Source organism: Osmia lignaria, chromosome 2 (assembly GCF_051020975.1).
Source record: "Osmia lignaria lignaria isolate PbOS001 chromosome 2, iyOsmLign1, whole genome shotgun sequence".
Taxonomy (NCBI): domain Eukaryota; kingdom Metazoa; phylum Arthropoda; class Insecta; order Hymenoptera; family Megachilidae; genus Osmia; species Osmia lignaria.
In genome coordinates this window covers 4,253,731-4,273,514 of record NC_135033.1, presented here as the reverse complement: position 1 = coordinate 4,273,514, position 19,784 = coordinate 4,253,731, and the positions used below count along the sequence as shown (strand labels likewise).

General features: G+C 37.6%; 1 protein-coding gene across 4 annotated transcripts in view; it reads left to right on the top strand.

Moving 5' to 3' along the window:
* Utx (Utx histone demethylase) overlaps positions 1-19,784 on the top strand; it is a 74,987-nt gene that overhangs the window by 51,465 nt on the left and 3,738 nt on the right. For 3 of the 4 annotated variants that reach the window (XM_034327775.2, XM_034327777.2, XM_034327778.2), the window contains 10 exons: positions 2,886-3,064; positions 5,851-5,979; positions 11,730-11,913; positions 12,511-12,726; positions 14,282-14,434; positions 16,326-16,512; positions 16,571-16,885; positions 17,025-18,470; positions 18,546-18,801; positions 19,320-19,657. In XM_034327775.2, coding sequence (XP_034183666.2) covers positions 2,886-3,064; positions 5,851-5,979; positions 11,730-11,913; positions 12,511-12,726; positions 14,282-14,434; positions 16,326-16,512; positions 16,571-16,885; positions 17,025-18,470; positions 18,546-18,801; positions 19,320-19,657 — 3,403 coding nt within the window. The remainder of the gene's footprint in view (positions 1-2,885; positions 3,065-5,850; positions 5,980-11,729; positions 11,914-12,510; positions 12,727-14,281; positions 14,435-16,325; positions 16,513-16,570; positions 16,886-17,024; positions 18,471-18,545; positions 18,802-19,319; positions 19,658-19,784) is intronic. The other variant, XM_034327776.2, reaches the window with a different exon arrangement.

Here is a 19,784-nt window from a genome sequence, read left to right as displayed (position 1 = left end):
ATATGCTGGATCAGGTTTAAAAGGGATGAACCGCTCAAAATTTTTTACAAAGCTAGTATAAAAGAAAATACTCTATTTAAAGTAATTTAACATCTCAGCAAAATTACTGTGTCCACTGTATAAAACTTCAAGATCTATAAACAGGGAGAAATATAGCGATATGATAAATTTATTGCCTTACATACCATCTATTTACCATGAATACTTCACTATGCTAAGTGTAAAGGAGAAATAAATTTAAAATATACAAAACTTTTTTTTATTTTTAATTATCTTAACAAAATAATTTACTCTTTACACTTGTTTATTTATATTTTCTTTTTAAATATAACTGAAATTAATTTTTAATAAACTTGGTTATTCGTGTACTTACATGTCTTCCCACTAATTATTATTTTTTACATTGAAAAATCCATTTCAGTAAAGCCAAAGTCTATAAAAATTAACTCTTGTTTATATTTTTTATAATATGTTATTATTGAAGTGGTGTAAGTCCAATTGAAGCTCAAAAAATCTTTTATTTTGTTTAACACTTTTAATAATTATTATTGCATAATAAAATTCAACAATTTTATAGTCTTAAAAACATCATCCAAATTGATTAACGTTTGCTAATATTTTTAAATTTATTGCAACGAAAATCCTTACATATCTCGGTATATGAAAAAATGGACTTATACCACTTTCTAAAATAACGGCTCATATCGCAATGATACTGGAAGTATTCATTTGTTCCGTACCGTCGAATCGGCGCAGCGGTGGCCCAGTTTCATCGTGTCGTCCTCTTCGTCGATGAAGCGAGCCGCTGCACTGGTCTCGCTCGAGCGAGTACCAACATCGGTCCACCGTGTCATTTGCAATTGTGTACAATTGTTATTGTTAACGTCGACGCTGGTGTCCCTATGGTTTGGTCGGTGTCCCGGTACGGCTGCTCGCGTGACAAGCCGGAACACCGACCACTTCCTGTCCATCTTTGCACGCAGCCACGGCTGATGGCGTCGAAACGGAAAGGGCGCAAATCTACCAACGTGTAAAGAAATAATAAAAATCAAAGTTTTTACAATCTTTTTAAACACACTAGGGGAATTAATTCTGGACACTTTTAAATTTTTACTTAAATTTCGCATTTATTCAAATTATTTAATATATAATTATTTGTTTTATATTCTAATCATTGTTTTCTAATTTTAGGGCGTCGCTTAGATAAAAAAATCAGTAAAAAGACCATTTACAGCCATACTTTTAATATACAATAAAAATTACAATTTCAGCACATCAAAGGAGGTAGAAAGAAATTAATATTTCGTTGGATATCCTTTCATCATGTGATTGGCCACGTTTCGTGTTGCCAGGAGCAAAAATAAAAATAACAATACAGTTTAGATTTTTTTTAATTAAAATTTTAAAATATTTACAAACCGAATCATGTATTATAATAAAGATATTACGGTATCAATCAAAGTGCCCAGAATTAATTCCACCAGTGTAATTATTCGACACACGATTCTTGAAGCTTTCGCTTCAGCGTAACGAGATCGCGCAAAACCTGTTCCTTTTTAGCGAATGTTATTTTTGTCGACGAGCCACCCTGCACCCAGGGCGGTTCGAATTTTCAACGGCGCGGACCTTGAAGGAATCTTAAGCCCTGCCACGTATTAATTACACGACCGTGATCGAATCTTTTTCCCTCTTAGCAACATTGTTTTCAGGCAGTTCTTTTTCATCAATCCACCCCGTAATGCGGGCAATTTTTTCAGATTCGTGCGCGAAATTATGGTTTCACGTAAAATAGCTATAACGTCGGAACTATTGATCATGTCTCACAACGGCTGGCGCCTAATTTTTACGGCACAACTCTTTTTAAGCGTCTCGCGCTCTCTGCCAACAGTATGCAAAAGACGCGTTTAACTCTTTGAGGCACGCGATTTTAAAGAAAATAAAAATTCTGTTTGCACAGAAACTTTTTTTTTTTAAATGGGAAAAAACATTTATTTAAACTGTATGACTACGAGTAACGGCTGTGTTTCCGAATGGCCCGATTAAAAATTGAGAACTCCGGTTCGGTATATAATCTAAATTGACTACAAGAAACCGATTAAATTTGGTTTCAGAGCTGGATGTCTTACCGCCTTTGAGATATCGTGGTAAGGTTAGGTTAAATTAGGTTAGGTTCTGTGTGCACGAGAATAGCGCATGCTCAGTATCGAATAGCGCATGCGCAGTATGGAATAGCGCATGCGCAGTATCGAATAGCGCATGCGTAGTCCCAAAGTTGTACAAAAATCTGTTATAACGATATCTCAAAAACGGTAAGACATCCAGCTGTGAAACCAATTTTAATCGGTTTCTTGTAGTCGCTTTAGATTATATACCGAACTTGAGTTCTCAATTTTGGTGGGGCCATTCGGGAACGTATCCCGAGTAACTTCAACTTTTCGAGGTGGGTTAAAACATATCCCACCATGCATAAAAAGCTAAGCAAAAGGTGGGACAGTTTTTAATCCACCTAACTCTAAATAGTTAAACGACTCCCGCAAACAACGTGTTAACAGGCAACTATTCAATTACATTCTAAATATCCAATGGTTCGTCGAGTGTGTCCTAAATAATAGAGAAGCGACGTCCAGACAAAATCGACTGTCACGAAACGGTTATTATTTGCATGACGTGTCTGATGTCGTGACTAACAATTCGAATACATAGTCAGTACTTATTCGAAGAGCCGATCGGGGTCGTTCGTCGACCCGAAAAGGAAACGCGTCCCTCCGGACAGCTGGCGATAAATTATTTATCGCGAATTGTTTCGATTATTTGTCGACATCTTGTAATCACGAATACACGATGAATGTAATCTAACGATACGCCGTAATTTTGTTGGATTTCAGGGCCGTGAAAGCATTTCAGCAGGTGCTATGGGTGGAACCAGGATTTCCACGGGCCTGCGAGGTTCACCTACGACTCGGCTTGATGCTGAAGGTCCATGCTGATTTTGATGCCGCCTTGAAGCACCTGACACTCGCCTTGATCGATGCCACCACACCTGCCTCTTTCTCCAAACTCGAAAGTGAGTCTCACTTTTCGCCTACACAACGGTACTGTCCGGCAAAGGAAAAAAAGATGAAAGAAATAATGCGAACAGCTGTCAACCGTGAACCATTTTTACATGGAAATTTTACTCCCATACCACATGTTGCGTCACGTCGTTCCACTCACTTTCTTCCTCGTTAAATATCGCAGAGATTTTAATTAGCTTTAACGCTTTATTTTCAATGGAAACAAATTAGTTGGTATACAAGAAGTAACATGAATATATTGAAAGACATTTAATGGATGTTAAATACGATGGGTTTTAAAAAGGGAGAAAAAACGATGGCAAGTGAAAAGTTGGCACGTAACAGGCAGGGAAAATAATCCCGTTGGTTTTGCGTGTGCACTTTTAATGAATTATTTAGCGAGCCACGTTGAAATCGATACTTCCGCCGCGTGAGAAGCCCCTATTACATAGCTGCGCGACTACGTCTTGACATCTCGGCCCCCGATCTCCTCCTTTGCTCACTTTCTTTCGCGAACTTGACCCCTTTTTCTAACGTGATACAGCAAATGTCGTGTCACGTGTGAATGCGATAACTCGTATCACGTGTTATACGGTATTTAAGGGAACGATAAACGCCATCATAAACACGCCGACTGCTATGGGGAGGATCACTGATCGTTCGCGTTACACCCCATAGGATAATGCTCTGCCAATTTTTCTTTTCCTTCAAATTTTAATATTTCAAAAAGAAAAAAAAAATGTCAAATATGTAAAACAGAATACCTCATTTGAAATTGGACCAAAAGACTCGAGGTTTCCCGAGAAGCTATACAAATTAATTTTGTCGTTTTAAAAAATTACAATTTGTCGAAATCAGGGAAAAAATAGTAAAAGGCAATTTTTTAACTTTTTTATCTGAGCCTGCAATGAAAATTTAAAACATGACATTTGTAAATTTAAGTATATTATGTGTATGTGAAAAATTTCATCGAGATCGGTCAATAATACACTTAGAAGTTACAGGTAATTAAAATTTCCGAAATTCGCGATTTTTCATCTAAGAACATAATTAGTCATGTTCTTAGGTGAAAAGTCGCGATTTTCGGGAATTTTGATTACTTGTAACTTCTAGATTAATTTATTTTTTTTATTTCAGGAATTTCAAGTTTATTAATTTTTATTAATTATCTCAATGAAATTTTCAGCATTCACATAACTTATTTGAATCTACGAAAGACATATTTTAAATTTTCATTATAGACTTGCATCAAAAAGTTGAAAAATTACCCTTCACTATATTTTTTCACTATTTCACCAAATTGTAATTTTTTAAAACAGCAAAAATACATAGTAAATTAATTTGTATAGCTTCTCAAAAAGCCTGAAGTCATTTAGTCCAATTTTAAATGAGGAATTCTATTTTAAACTGTGAGCAAATAATTTTGTGACCCACTGTGTGTAATATTAAAAACGGGGATCCCTATTACCGTGTCGGGAATTTCGAATTTATTTGACCGTTTTACCCGCGTCACTTTGGATTATGTACCGAGAAGCTCGAGTGAGTCACGCCGCTGGTACTCGCAACCGGAAAACGACTCTGTCTGTTGTGCTGTTTAAAGTCTGGATTTAGCACAGGAAATAAAAATACACTTTTAGATACAAGACATGATATGACGATAAAATTTCGCTCGCACAGATTGCGAACGCGTTACTGATTATAGCAACGCGACTCGCTATTCAATACGTGCTGAATGCTGCGCGTCTTTCTCCCGTTAACGTACCTTGTATTTGCATAAATTTTCCGATAAAAGTGTAGCTTTCAATTTCAAATGTACAATGCGGAATTTAAAAATTTAAATTTAATCAAAAATTCGTGAATCAATATTTAATAATTCCATCGAATGATTAAACCATTCCGGATACTGTGAATCATCATTCGTCAGTAATCATTCCTCGTTATCCGAGGAAATCATTTTGTGTCTTTATTCAGCCGAAAGTGGAACTTGTAAAATATAAAGCAGCCCTGAAAGATTCTAAGTTCGGTCCATTGGTCCATGATATGGTGAGGAAGAAATTTTGATATAAATTTTGTTTTACATAATGTAGGAGGGGGGAGAAGAAATCTTATTTTAAAAATGTCTAAATTCTGCACACCTACCTCAGTTATTTGCATCAAATCTTAAATTGCAAATTGATATGCTATAAGTGTACACCATTTTACACTGCTTTTATCAAATTATGACAAATATTTTATAGTGCGAAATTCGTCATTGGATATATGTACATCAACCTGATTCAAAACTTTTTCCCCATGCCAATGGCGCAATCATAATTATCTAATAGAGAGATTAAAAAAATTGTTTATACCTTATTAGTAAAGATGTGCTGGTCCTCGAAAGTAAGGGCACTCAATTTTCTCAAGATAACTCGAGCCCGTACCTTTAGGATACCTGCACACCTCTATGTATTAGTATCTTGATAATGTAGGAGAGGGGAGAAAAAGGCGTTTTCGTCTCGGGATCGTCTGTCACACTCGTCAGTGGGGCTGACAACAGACGATCCTTGCCCCAGACACCTATCATACCGCAATTCGGAACTCCTATTATATTGGAAATGCATTGCCGGGTGACCGCTAGCGAGAACACTGATCACCGATCATCTCGCCGCCACCTAGCGGTCCCGGCCCGAACTAAAGGCGTCCGGGGAGACGAAACCCTCTCTCCCCCTCCACTAAACGCCTACAATAAAATTGTTTATCCGTTGTAGTTTGTTATAGCTGTGATATTAAAATACTTGTCTCGTGTTGCGTGTTTCAGTAAAATTTCATATAGCCCATTTGTACGAAGTCCAAGGGAAATATCGTTTAGCAAGGGATCATTACGAAGCGTTGCTGAAAGAAAAGGCACTACCTTCTCATTTAAAGGCTGACATTTGCCGTCAATTAGGTAAGTTCAATTTTTATCTGCCCTAGCAAATTTCTCTGATACTTCAGTTACTTAACACTGTTGCATGAATTTTTATGACGAGTTGGAAAAAATATATATGGCTGTTAGTCTACTTAAAAATCAGTGTGGTCATGAAATAAATAATAAAATTTTATTCGAAAATGTTATTTATTGCATTTTATACCTGTTCCTGTATGGGAACTTTATACATATGCAGGTACAAAATAAAACTTTGCATGAACATCACGAAAACAATTTTTTTAACATAGAAACAAATGCATATGACATTTTTCGCACATAATTCCTAATTTGCCCTTGCATCCTATTACCTTACACCTTTGCCTATTCTCAGTCTACAGAGGCCAGTTTGTACATCTAAAGTTGGTCGCGGTTCTTTACATTGTTTTATTCATAATGTTCCCACTTGGAACCAACATGATCAGAGTCTTCAGTATTGTCTACTTAACGCGTTGAATGCCACGGTGGAAATGGTCATTTGTTATAGGATGTATTGAAGCTCTAACTATTACCAACTATTACCAACTATCTATTGCCAACCCATTTCTAAGATTGAAAATCTTGATAAGGGGGCTATAGCATTTAGACTTTCTCTCATTTCTATACAGGCCAAACAGTAAGAGTTGCGCCATTGTGTATAGTGGGTCAAAATCTCAACGAATGGTCGAAAATTTTTTTTTTTTTGCAGTCTGACCGAAAATGCCCGAAAAAGGGTTGGCTCTAGAGCGAATCTCTAGAAATACTTAATTTTCAAATTTCAAATTTTAAGCTCTCTATTTACCATTTTACATTATGTGTACCATAACAATATTACTTAAAATAATGTTTTTCTATTGTTTTCTTTTACTATTCAAGCATGTCTAATTTGCGATGTCGATCACCGGTGACCCTCATGGCGTTCAACATTTGAAATTTAAGTTCCCAATTGGGAACGGAATGCGATAGAGGGTTAAAATCATATTTTTCAATTAATCCAAGCATATAACCCTATGAAAAATGTCCAAAACCAATCCTCTCTCTAGCGCGGGCGTTATCGTTTGAACGTTAATTTTTACGATTTTCCAAGCCACACCTGACCAACCGCACATCGAGCCACGAATGGGAAAAATGCGGTTATTAAAAATTCTTGATCCTCGGCGTTGCGGTGTCCGTTCTCTGGTGTACCTCCCGGTCGCGGTAATTGAACAATCGCGGGCACAATCGGTAAGCAGATCTTTTATTTAGCCGCGATAACGCGTTGGCAATGTTCCCGGGTCAGATACGCACGGTCTCGATCCGTTGTACACGGGGGTTAATTAAACCGGCAACCCCTTTTGAAATTGTTTTCATCGCGTCGCGTCGTCGCGAGCATTCGCCTCCTAGGATTCGGCTTAAGGCTCGGACCGAGTGTACAAGCAAGTAGCAGACACGTGTATTGATTTATTCCGGGTTGAGGTGGCCTGGCGATGAGATGGGGCGCAGAGCAGGAGGGAGAGTTAGCCAGGGAGAGTGTGCGTATTCGAGCGAGAGAAGAAAGGGGTAGGAGAGAGAGAAAAAGGGGTGGGATCAGATTCGATAAGGAGACGAGATTGTGGCAACTCTTCTACCCTTCCTATTTTCTCTCCCTTCCCCCTCCCCCTCTCCCTCTCTCTTTGTTCTTCTTTCGATTTTGCTCTCCAATTTTCTTCTCACCCCTTTTTACCATCTACTTTCTCTTTCCATCACCCCTTCTTCCTTACTATTTTTTCCCTCCATCCAGCCTTGTCTTACGATCTTCCTGGTACCATTCTCCTCTATTGCCTCTCTATTGTTTCTTTCGCAAGGATTATGTAACTTTGTACAGTTCCCGTTTCATTGGATCAACCTTACAATTTTATCGATACTATTGTACTTTAGAATACCTAAAACTTTCTTTAGTTTTCAATTATTAACCCTTAAATCCATAATGTCTCAAATACGAAACACTGTCTTTAACTCCTAATTTAAGTATCAACCGTAGTGAAAGTTTTACTTTTGGCTGTATGCCATATTACCTTGGTCCATTCAAACGAAGTATGAAAAAAAGAAAAAAAAAAGGAAAAAGTAAATCCGCGCGCTTTTCAAAATGACATTTAAATTGACGAATTGTTTTGGCGCGTTCGAAGAAGTTCGTGAAAGTTAGGACTGACAATAAAATTAAATTTTTTGGAAATTCATTCTTGCTAAAAAGATATTTTATAGGCGAGTAACTGTATTTTATGCTTATATACGTTTTTTTACTAAAATACGTTGGTGTTGCACTGTTTTTTTTTACATCTGATTCATCTGTTTAAAAAATGATACAGTATGCAGAATAGGTATAGTAAAAAAAAAATAATAATAATGATAATAGTAATAATAATATAGGTATACTGATCAAATTGAATAACTTCTCCTGTTTCGAAGTCGGTTAAAAAATGAAAACCTACATACTAATTTTTTTTTTTTTTTGTATTTTCGCATAAACCTATATAATAATCTACATATAATAGATTTTTTTCGGTCAAAATTAAAAAATCATGCATTTAAGGGTTAAATTCATAACGATGGTCATCGATGATCCGCATACGATTTAACGTGTCAGCTATCAATGAAAATTATTTCATCAATTAAAATATGAAACGTATGTTGGGAAGGTGCTCGGCTTGCGTTTAATGAGACAGCGCTACGCGACACAGCAGGTAGAGTCGAAAGATTATACAGGTCAAGCCGCACGTCGCACTGACCTAGTTGCACCTGGTAGATCCCTCGACGAGCAAACGTTCCGGCTGCTGGGACACTTCGTTTCCCAACCCTTTCATTGACTTATCGAATAATTTTTTCATTAAACGACGAAGAATATGCGCTTCCAAGTTTTTGCTAAGGTGAAAGTCCAAGCAAACGTTCCTTTATCCAGTTGTTGACCCTTCAGGGTGTAAAACGAAAACGAAAACGGAGGGAAAAAAAGGTAATTGTCCTAAAAGTTTCGCACGCCCATGTACGGATCCGAAACGGTACAAGACTATTTTACAACCTGTTTACTGCTTTTCGCGTGTCAACCTCTCGGGACCGGTCCGATACAGCGTTCCTTTTTTACTTCCCTTCCGTAATTCCGTCCCCTCGTTTACTTCATAACTTTGTCCTGGCTGCGACAATCTCGCCACCTCCGTACCTTCAGGTATACGCGCCGAGTAAACCGGAGAAATTTCATCCGAGGGATAATCTTCGAGCATAAAGGAAACATGGTCCTGGCCAATTTTCTACGAACTCGTGCGATTTTATTGTCGTTCCACGATTATTATGCCGGTGTAATTGCCTTGTAAACATCAGGGCCAGTCCGTAAAGCATTGTGCTCGCGTTTTATGGAACTTTGCCCCGAGGCTCGATTGAAAACGCTTCGAGAATTCCTTGGTCGTGGGAAGAAAGGAAAATTTTTAAATTGCATACGTACGTGAAAACCATAAATATTTTCCAAACGAAAAATGAAACAAAGTCAACAGAATCGAGCTGCATTGTGTAATGTCTAATGAAACGTTATCCTGTAAAAAAGAGCTCGTACGAAAAGTTACTTGAATGAACGAACGAATGAATGAATGAATGAATGGCTAGCTACAATTAGAGTACACTGGTATGCTTTAATTTCGTTCGTTGGTTTATGAACACCGACCGACTTAATTCCATTTAGAATCGCCGTGCATTTAACGTCGCATTCTACGATTGTGTAACAACTTGTTACGAAATTCGCGTTTTCCCACGGCAAGTATTTAATTTACCGACCATCTGCGTGTACGTGTGTGGATAATAGTTGTAAAGGCACGAAAATTGTCCCGATCAAAATTTCATGACGGGAAATAAAAGAATCTTGATGGATGATAAACGTGGAAATAAAAATATTAATTTGTATCTGTTAATGGTTCCATAAATACACTGGTGGAATTAATTCGGGACACTTTGAATAAAAATATTCGGTAAATGTCTACAATTAAATGAGAAATCAATTGAAAAGAGGTAAATTCTAATATATTTTTGCCCCTCGAATCCAAAACTGTTGATAAAATTCGGGGGTCCCTTGTATTTTTTAAGATACATAAGTTAGGTTAGGTTAGGTTATCAGAAAAGATATTACTTACCTCACAGCAAAAACTTAACCAGTCAACAATAGTTTCCTTGAAAAGAATAACTTCAAAGCGTGAATTTAAACGAAGTGTTAAAAGTGGTACGTGACTAGCCAATTCTAATCTTTAGAATTTATTGTTTTATTGGATATTTTCTTATGATGCGTCTTCCGCGCTGTGCATTCTATGAACAGGAATTAGAACTAAGCAAGAAGAGTATTGTTGACCGGTCAAATTTTTGCCGTGAGGTTACATTTTTTCTGATAACCTAACCTAACCTATATAGGTTAGTGATGCGCTTTAAAAGTATTGTCTACCCCACAAAGTCGTTAACTTTTGTCAATATTTACCACAATATCTTAGTAAATACAAGCGACCCCTGAATTTTATCAACATTTCTGGATTCATGGGGCAAAAGTACATAGAATTTACCTCTTTTCAATTGATTTCTCATTGGGACCCTAATTGTAGACATTTACCAAATATTCTTTATTTCATATTTGTGCAGAAAATGTATATTCTGCTATGCTAAATTAATACCGCAATATTTTTATTCTAATCTATAATATTTATACTTAATATTTTCACACGATTTCATTTGTAAATGATTTAACATTTTAATTTAAAAAAATCTAAACTGTGTTGTTATTTTTCTTTTTGCGCCTGGCAACACGAAACGTCTCATGATATGAAATATCAACGAAATATTAATTTTTTTCTACCTCCTTTGATGTGTTGAAATTGTAATTTTTATTGTATATTAAAAGTATAGCTGTAAATTGTCTTTTTACTAATTTTTTTATATAAGCGACGCCCTAAAATGAATAATAAATTAATAATAATAAATAATTTGAATAAATGCGAAATTGAAGTAAAAATTTAAAAGTGTCCAGAATTAATTCCACTAGTGTAGTTTAATTTTGAGAAATAAGAGCCGTACACACAGAATATAATGACGAAGAGGAAGGAACTTGGAAATAAAGGTATACCGTTACAGCTGTAACAGCTGCCTTTAAGGATAGCACGTACACGCATACCTTGAACCAATTTATACCTAGATTCATAGACAACCCTTTACACCGTACACTATTCAGAGGAAATTTGATAAAACCGTCGGCTGAAAAAGGGATGAAGTTAAAATGACGATTTTCCTCTTCAATGTTTTTCTTACTTCAACATACATGTAACTAGGAGAGTGTTCCCGTTTCCTAGAGAAACTTTTCAACTATTTTCTAAGATGGAGCCTGTACCCGGCTCGTTTCTACGCCTATGTTTATAGAGGGTTGTAATTCGAGACTGCCTGGATGGGGGGAGAGTGGGGTAAAAGTGGCTACCCTAGGTTATACCTGCGAAAATCTATTCAGTTCGGTACTGGTCTAGTGTTGAGGCAACACGTCCTCGATTCGCATCAATCCACGGGAAACGTTGCTCCCGTGGCTTCCTTTCTATCCATCTTTCCTCCCTACGCGCTCCGTTTCAAGCAATCTTTAAGATTTTAACCGACAATGAAAATTTTCAAGTATTCCCCAGTGAAATGAAACAATTGCAGCAAACGGCAGTGATTCAGCGATGACATAGCAATTAACAGGTGATGGAAGTAATATCTTCTTTAACCGTGATTTGTTGCGTTCATTGTTTCAGGATGGATGTATCACGTGGTTGACTGTACAGTGTTAGGTATAACGAGACAGCAAAAACAAGCAATCGCTATTCACTGTTTGCAAAAGTCCATTGAAGCGGAACCGAAGAGCGGCCAAAGCCTTTACCTGTTGGGACGTTGTCTGGCTGCTTCTGGAAAAGTTCATGATGCGTTTATCGCTTACAGGTAACTCTTGCCCTCTCACCATCAGCGTCACTTAATCTCGAAATTTCTTTCGCATCAAACGCATAAGCCTCTTAACTGGCATGCAGCCCACACGTTGTCGTTACACTCTTCGTTTCACCAGGATTTAAATACTCTAAGGCAGGGATGAGCAACCCACAGCCCCCCACACTTTCACGTCCGGCCCTTCAAAGATTTTACATTTTGACTTTTAAAAATTCCTGCAGTGTCCCGCAGCCTCATTGTACCCTAGGCATCTTAATTTAATTTTTGGAAATGATGCTGAGATCATAAATAGACACTGGTGCCATCATTTCCAAAAATTAAGCATCGACATTTCTTGGTATGAAATGTTACGCCCGGCGGCTTCAATAGTATTTCTATTAATCAGTGTTTTATTTCTATAATTTTTGATACTAGGTTTATTTTGTTAATAATTTCATTATTCAGTGTTTGTATTATCATAAGGTCCGCGCAACATCTTTAAATTTGTAAAAAAATGGTTGCTCATCCCTGCTGTAAGGGGAGATTTCTGTCGTGCCCCTCGAGCCCGCGAAATCATTGCCCGCGTCGATCTGATAATAGTTATTTCATTTGCAGAAATTCCGTGGAAAAATCCGAAGGCAATGCCGACACGTGGTGCAGCATAGGGGTGTTGTACCAACAACAGAATCAACCTATGGACGCTTTGCAAGCCTACATATGCGCCGTACAATTAGACAAATCACACTCGGCCGCGTGGACTAATGTGGGCATTTTGTACGAAAGCGTTAGTCAACCAAAGGACGCTCTAGCGTGTTACGTCAACGCATCCAGGTAAAGTAATCCGTCGGTGGAAAGGAGCTTGAAACACCTTTCAGGGTTCTATGGAACGAATTACCGTTTCTCTGTGTCTCTGTCTCCGTCTAACGCAATCGTATAACTTCTGTGTTCGTAGAAAAGATTTCTTAGCAAACTTTGTATATTGTAGTATTTCCCAAATAAGAATCTAAAGGTTTTCCTTAAATTTTCATCCTCCCATGCACTCTACTCGTTTTTTATAATGTGTATCAACTGATGTACTCTTTTTCTCTATTCGAATAAATAGAAGCGTCGTATCGATCACTGCTATCGATCCTTTTCCACTTCACGCACCACCGAATGATTTCATAACTATAAAAAGTATAACGTCCTCTGCAGTTTTGATCGTTTGGTTTTCTTACACGTTCAGTAGCAGCATTTAGTTGGCAATTTGTCCATCGTAGCACACTTGTTCTTTTGTAACTTCAAAACAGCTTTGGTCTAATTTAAAACTATACCTGATTATTTTGCTTAGAGATAGGGCCGGCCCTGAGATTTCGGGGGTCCGAAGCGAGCTCCGAAAAAGGGCTCCTTCAGATACATATATGGGTTGAATTTAAGAAAATTGGGTACCCCCCGATCGAGCTGATTTGCTTAACCTGGCGATTCCAAAGGTGGTCTTCCCATCTCTTAACAACCTCTCAAGGGGTCAAAAACTGAAATAGTTCAAAAAGTGTTTTTTTGCACCGATCTCAGTGAACACATCATCCCCCCCGCAACAAACAAACCAAAAAACTAACCTAATCTAAAATGATCTTACGAGTAATTTAAACTCAGTAATTCATAGGTTAGGTTAGTGGGTTTAGTTTTGGAAATGATCAGTGTAAAAAACCACTTTTTAGACCATTTCAGCTTTTGACCCCTGTGGGGAGGGGGAGTTAAGGGATAGGATGACCACTATTGGAATCGCCAGGTCAAGGGCTATCTATGGCAAAAAAATCAGCTCGATCAGGGAGAATCTCATTTTCTTAAATCCAACCCATATATGAAATAAAAAAAAGTACCTCAAATAAAATCTATAAAATTAACATTGAAGCTTGTATAACTAATTTAGATTTGCATTTACATCGATTAATATTCAATAAACATCACTCTTCTTGCATTCTTAAACACAAAATCGTCTTATGGTGGCCCTGGACCTTGTGGGGCCCAAGATGGCCGCCTAGTCTGTCTAGGCCCAAGGCCGACCCTGCTTGGAGATGATAATATATAGTAGTTTTGATAAAAAGCGTGAAAGACATTCACAAGTATATCCCAGTTTGAGTAGTACATTGGCCCTGATTCTTTCATGTCTCACTGTATTTATGTATTCACTGTATCTCTTATATACGTTTAAGCTGCATAATAACCGCCTTCATACAATGATGCATAGCACATAATACGTGTGATGAACGAGAGAAATACGTAAGTCGATATAGATGGGTTAGCGTTCAAAAAAAAAAAGGGGTATTCAAAAGACAAATACCGAAAGCTCACCTATCCATGAAGTCTGAAACAGGTGATGGAAACAACGATCTCTTTTCTTCCTTAGGGGTAATAACACGCCAAATTGCACGGGCTCATTGGCGAGTCTAGGTGGTGCTAAGTCCGGTGGTAACACCCCGATGAACCCATCTCTTCAGCAACGGATCAACTTCTTGCAAAGTCACCTGAGCCAAGCACCAATGCCTTCCGTCGCTACCAAGTGAGTTGGTTTCAAAGCAAATCAATTTACAGTAGACTCCTTCTTAAATGATATTTTGAAAATATTAGCATTGCTTTTCGTACAAATTTATTTTACACTCTGGCTGAGAAGTCTTACTCTTGGGAGAGCCAGGGAGAGATAAGAGGAAGTCTACTGTATCTATGATTTTCATCATGATCGAAGATCCAGCTATATATTGTATTGTTTTATCCGATTCTGTTGGAGGATGATATGATGAGATTCCCAATGTTCCTGGGTGATTTATAGCAAACTTGAAGTTTGCTGGTTCTAACGTGTACTCCTTTTGGAAGGGTTCAACGTATTGCCGTCGTTGCTGCTTCGTCAGAGGACCTAAACGGGTGATTGATGTCAGTATTGATCAGATGCTGATAAGTATTTCGAAAGGACACGAATAAATGACACTTGGAAGCTTCCCAGTGATTTCAAGTGCACGAGATATTCTCTGGCTCACTAATTACTGTGTGACAAATAAATGAATACAATTAAGTAGTCTAAGAGTTTTCACGCATTGTTTCTCAACAAAAATTTCTGAATAAAATGGAGAATTGAAAAGTATTTGACCTGTCCGGTCTGGCTACATAGATAATTGAATAATTTAACGGTAAGAACTGTTACTCATATAATGGTAATTAACACGTTGATTGCCATAACAGAAACAATTATACGTAATACTAATTATAATTTCTCAATTTATTTCAAATTGCTAGTATCAGAATTTAAGTGGTATTTACTTAAATTACTGATGAGACCTGTTTGGCAGTGAACGCGTTATAATCGTTAGTTTTATCATTTTTATTTTATAGCTAATTAAGATATAGCTCAGTTTTATATGATAACAGCCATACGATATTAGATTTCTTAAATCTAACACAACAATCAGCATGTTAAATAGCTATTTTTACATTTTTTTTATAAAGCTATAATTAATTAGTAACAGTCCTGTAATACTAATAAAAGAGCTTTGTTATGTAACTAAACTTTGTTACTCATGAACATGTATTTTTTTTCATTATTATTATTTTTCTCCCAGTTCTTCCTTTTTTTAAAGTGAAATTAAGTTACCTTTATGTATCCTACCAAATACATTTTGATTCACCATTTATATATGAATTTTTGTTGAAATCAATGCATAACACTTCTTCCTATGGTTTTCTTATAAGATAAGTAAACAAGCTTACCATTTTAAGTTGTTAAATAATTTTAATCGTAATATTTATTGTACGATATTGTTTGAGCTTTCCAGGTGTAAATACAGTCAATCCTTTTGAATGTTCCAATGTTTCCAATGTTATCATTCACAATACTTTCATTTATTAATATTGCTCTTCCAAAAGGACGCACCATTTATTTCTTAATTAGAAGAAATAAAAATGTAAGAGCAGTTATGAACATGTTTGTGATAACAAATTACGTAAGTCGTTTAAGTTAATTAGATAAGCTTTTTCAGTTACAGAATAAAATCATTTACTATACCGATGCGTTATAAGATTTTGCTATAAATAATCAACATTTTATCAACTCTTAACCTACTGTAATATCTGTATTTATTTTTTATCATCGGCTTAATTTCAAATAATTTATTATAAGAGCTTGGCTGGATCGCAGTCTAAATGCAGAAATTAAATTCTTATTTTATATCACCTTATATTTTCTTCTTTGTACAAATTTATAATTGATAAAGATAATTTTCATTTCTTTTCCTTCCGTATAATCACTTTTATGGGAAAATAAAAAATAGTCTGATTAAACGCAAACTATCAATAAAATATTGTCAAAATGATGAGTTGTAATAATATATCTATATTCACACACACACATGTTATTAGACGTTAGCTTGACTAACAGATAATAATTTATATTTTCAATCAAGGAGGCGGCAATTGCCGTGTATAGAAGACGCTTGGAACTTACCCATCAGCGCTGAGATGTCAAGCAGACAGCAGCAACAACAGCAACCACCCACAGGTCCAGGTTACAAGTACGGTACTACACCTGCCGGGCCACCACCTCCGTATCCCCAGGGACAAGGACAAAACCTTAATACAAAAAGATTTAAGGTAGTACTTTTACTTCAACACGTGAGACTTGAATTAACGAGACGAACAACATTTTCAGCAAGGAGAAGAGCCAATTTCTCCAGGTTCGCAACAGCGGCCACCACCCTTTTATCTTACATCCCAGCAGCTACAAATGCTACAGTTTCTTCAACAGAATCATGGAAGTTTAACGCCTCAACAGCAAGGTCTGCTTGTTCAGTTGCAGCAACAGTACAGATGCATGCAACAACATCAGCAGCAAATTAGATTGCAACAACAACAAGCTGCGCAGAGGGGATTGAGGCCTGGACAACCTGGTTATCCCACTGGGTACAATCACGCACAACTGGGACAAGCTGGTGTAATAAAGAACTATGGGATACCTCAACAACCGGTACCTAAACCTTCTCTTTTCTTTTTCTTTATATAATAATTTACTTGGACATGTAAATTCTCATGAGTTACATTTATTTCGGCAACGATAAAGATTAAAATATTGGAACTAAGGTATCGTTTTCGCTTCTTTTTAACAGCTACAGCAGGGTGGAACCGTTGCATTGCAAACTGGATTCTCAGACTCGAATGTCGGTTACAATACAGCAGCGACTGGCAACAGCCAAACACCAGGAATGCCTTACAAGTCTGCATCTGATTCAAATTATCCTCAGAGACAATTGTCGTCCGGCCAATACAACCAGTACCAGCCTAATCAGTATACCGCCCAGGGTTATACTCAGATATCATCAACAACGAGCAATTATCCAGAAGGTTCTGCTGGTAACAAGGATCTAGGAGTCACGGATCAAGAGTTACAGGCACTGTTGTCGCAGAAGGACATCGCGACCTCGTTGGCGGAAGATTTATTGAAACATTTTGGCTCCGAGGATTTAGACGTAAAGGAAGAAGCGCCGAGCATTATGAACAATGGTACTTTAAGTTCCGGTCCGTTTTCACCGTCGAATCTCGAGGAAAGTACAGAGAAGATCAAGGAAGTGAAACTGGAGAAGGTAGAGGATAGCCAACCATCGTCCACGTCCACGAAACTCGAAACGTACGAGAAGAGTAATTCGAAGGCGCCTACCACGGCGGTCGAGACGGTTAAGTGCGAGGCGACGTCAAGTACAAATAAAATAGAACCGATTGCTCGAGTCGAGCCGGTTTTGAAATTAGAGAGCTTATGCGAATCGCAGCCCGAGCAAGAACTTAGTATAGAGATGGATTCGAAGACTATTATCGAGGCATGCAAAGGTCAAGGGTTGAAAGGTGTACCAAACTGTTCGATACTGAGCGATCGTTCACCACCCCCGGCACCACCCGATCCACCGAGTCAGAGGCTAACCAAGGAACAGCTCCTACCACCGACTCCTAGCGTTTATTTAGAAAATAAGAAGGACGCGTTCAGTCCACAGCTTCAAGAATTTTGCTTGAAGCATCCGATAGCTGTGATTCGTGGTCTGGCAGCTGCATTGAAGCTGGATCTTGGATTGTTCTCGACAAAAACGTTGGTCGAAGCGAATCCGGACCATGGTATCGAGGTGAGGACGCAAATGCAACAAACCAGCGACGAAAACTGGGATCCCGTTATGGGCAGGAAAGTTTGGGGTTGTATCAGTCACAGAAGTCATACAACCATCGCGAAATACGCACAGTATCAAGCATCTAGCTTTCAAGAGAGTTTGAAAGAGGAAAGAGAAAAAGCTCAAGGTATACACACCTCGAATCTGTCCGATTCTGATTCGAAGGACAGCACCGGCGCTGTCAGAAGGAAGAAAAATGCTTTTGGATTGGCCGGCCGACCAGGCTCGAAAATGCTGCGGTTTGGGACCAATGTAGATTTATCGGATGAAAGAAAATGGAAACCGCAGCTTCAAGAACTGATGAAATTACCAGCGTTTGCCAGAGTCGTATCCGCTGGAAATATGCTCAGTCATGTTGGTCACGTTATTTTAGGCATGAATACTGTTCAGCTGTACATGAAGGTATTATTACGTACGATTCTAATTAAATGTATCACACTTTTCATTTTATTAACTAATATTTATTTATTTTTATAGGTACCTGGCAGCAGAACACCTGGTCATCAGGAGAATAATAATTTTTGTTCCATTAATATCAACATTGGACCAGGTGATTGCGAGTGGTTCGCGGTACCTGATGCATATTGGGGTGTAATTTGTTCTCTTTGCGAACGTAATAATATCAACTACCTTCACGGTAGTTGGTGGCCATCTTTAGAGGACCTATACGAGGAAAATATTCCGGTCTATAGGTTTTTACAAAGACCAGGCGATCTTGTCTGGGTTAATGCGGGTAAGCAAATTGCATATAATAATTATCAGATACTGAACAAATTATTTATATCAATAGTGTCTGTTCGTCTAGTGAAAAAGCACTGAATTTGGAGTCCAAGTTTAACCGCAGCAAATATCATAAATCTAATTATTTAATAAAAGCGTTAAAATAATTAACATAATCATCTGATAAAAGCTTTAGAATAGTCAATAATTTATTTGAAATTACAAAATACATTTGACGAACGCACATTATTACATAAATACTGTTTACCAATCACAAGAAGTCCCGCGAGTATAACGCAATCCGATTGACTTGACAACTTCAGTTCACGCGTACTTTCAGTCCTGACATATGATTGGTCGAAGAGGTCACGTCACTATTTAAACCGTGTAAAACTCGGGTGTTAGTAGATGTGCGATCGGTGCATAGTACATATATACATACATATTGCTTCACAGTATTGAACGTCAAGCTGAATTCTTGTATAGCGACTGTTATTGATAGATTGTAAATAAATGTTACTATTTCCTCAGGATGTGTACATTGGGTTCAAGCTGTTGGTTGGTGTAATAACATAGCATGGAACGTAGGCCCTTTGACCGCTCGTCAGTACCAACTGGCAATTGAACGATACGAATGGAACAAGTTACAGTCGTTCAAATCCATAGTACCAATGGTACACCTTTCCTGGAATTTAGCTCGGAATATCAAAGTGTCAGATCCCAGACTGTTTGAATTAATTAAAAATTGCCTGTTAAGGACAATGAGACAGTGCTGCTTAATATTAGAGTTTGTAAAAAGTAAGGGTGTCGAAGTTCGATTTCACGGACGAGGAAAGAACGAAGCGTCGCATTATTGTGGCCAGTGCGAGGTAAAGTATTTTTAATTTTTATAAATTTACATGTATAGTTAAAGAAAGAAAATTTATGCAATGTACAAAAGTCTACACTTGGATGCAGTACAGCGGAGTTCACCAGAGTCCATAACTGCGAAAAGAC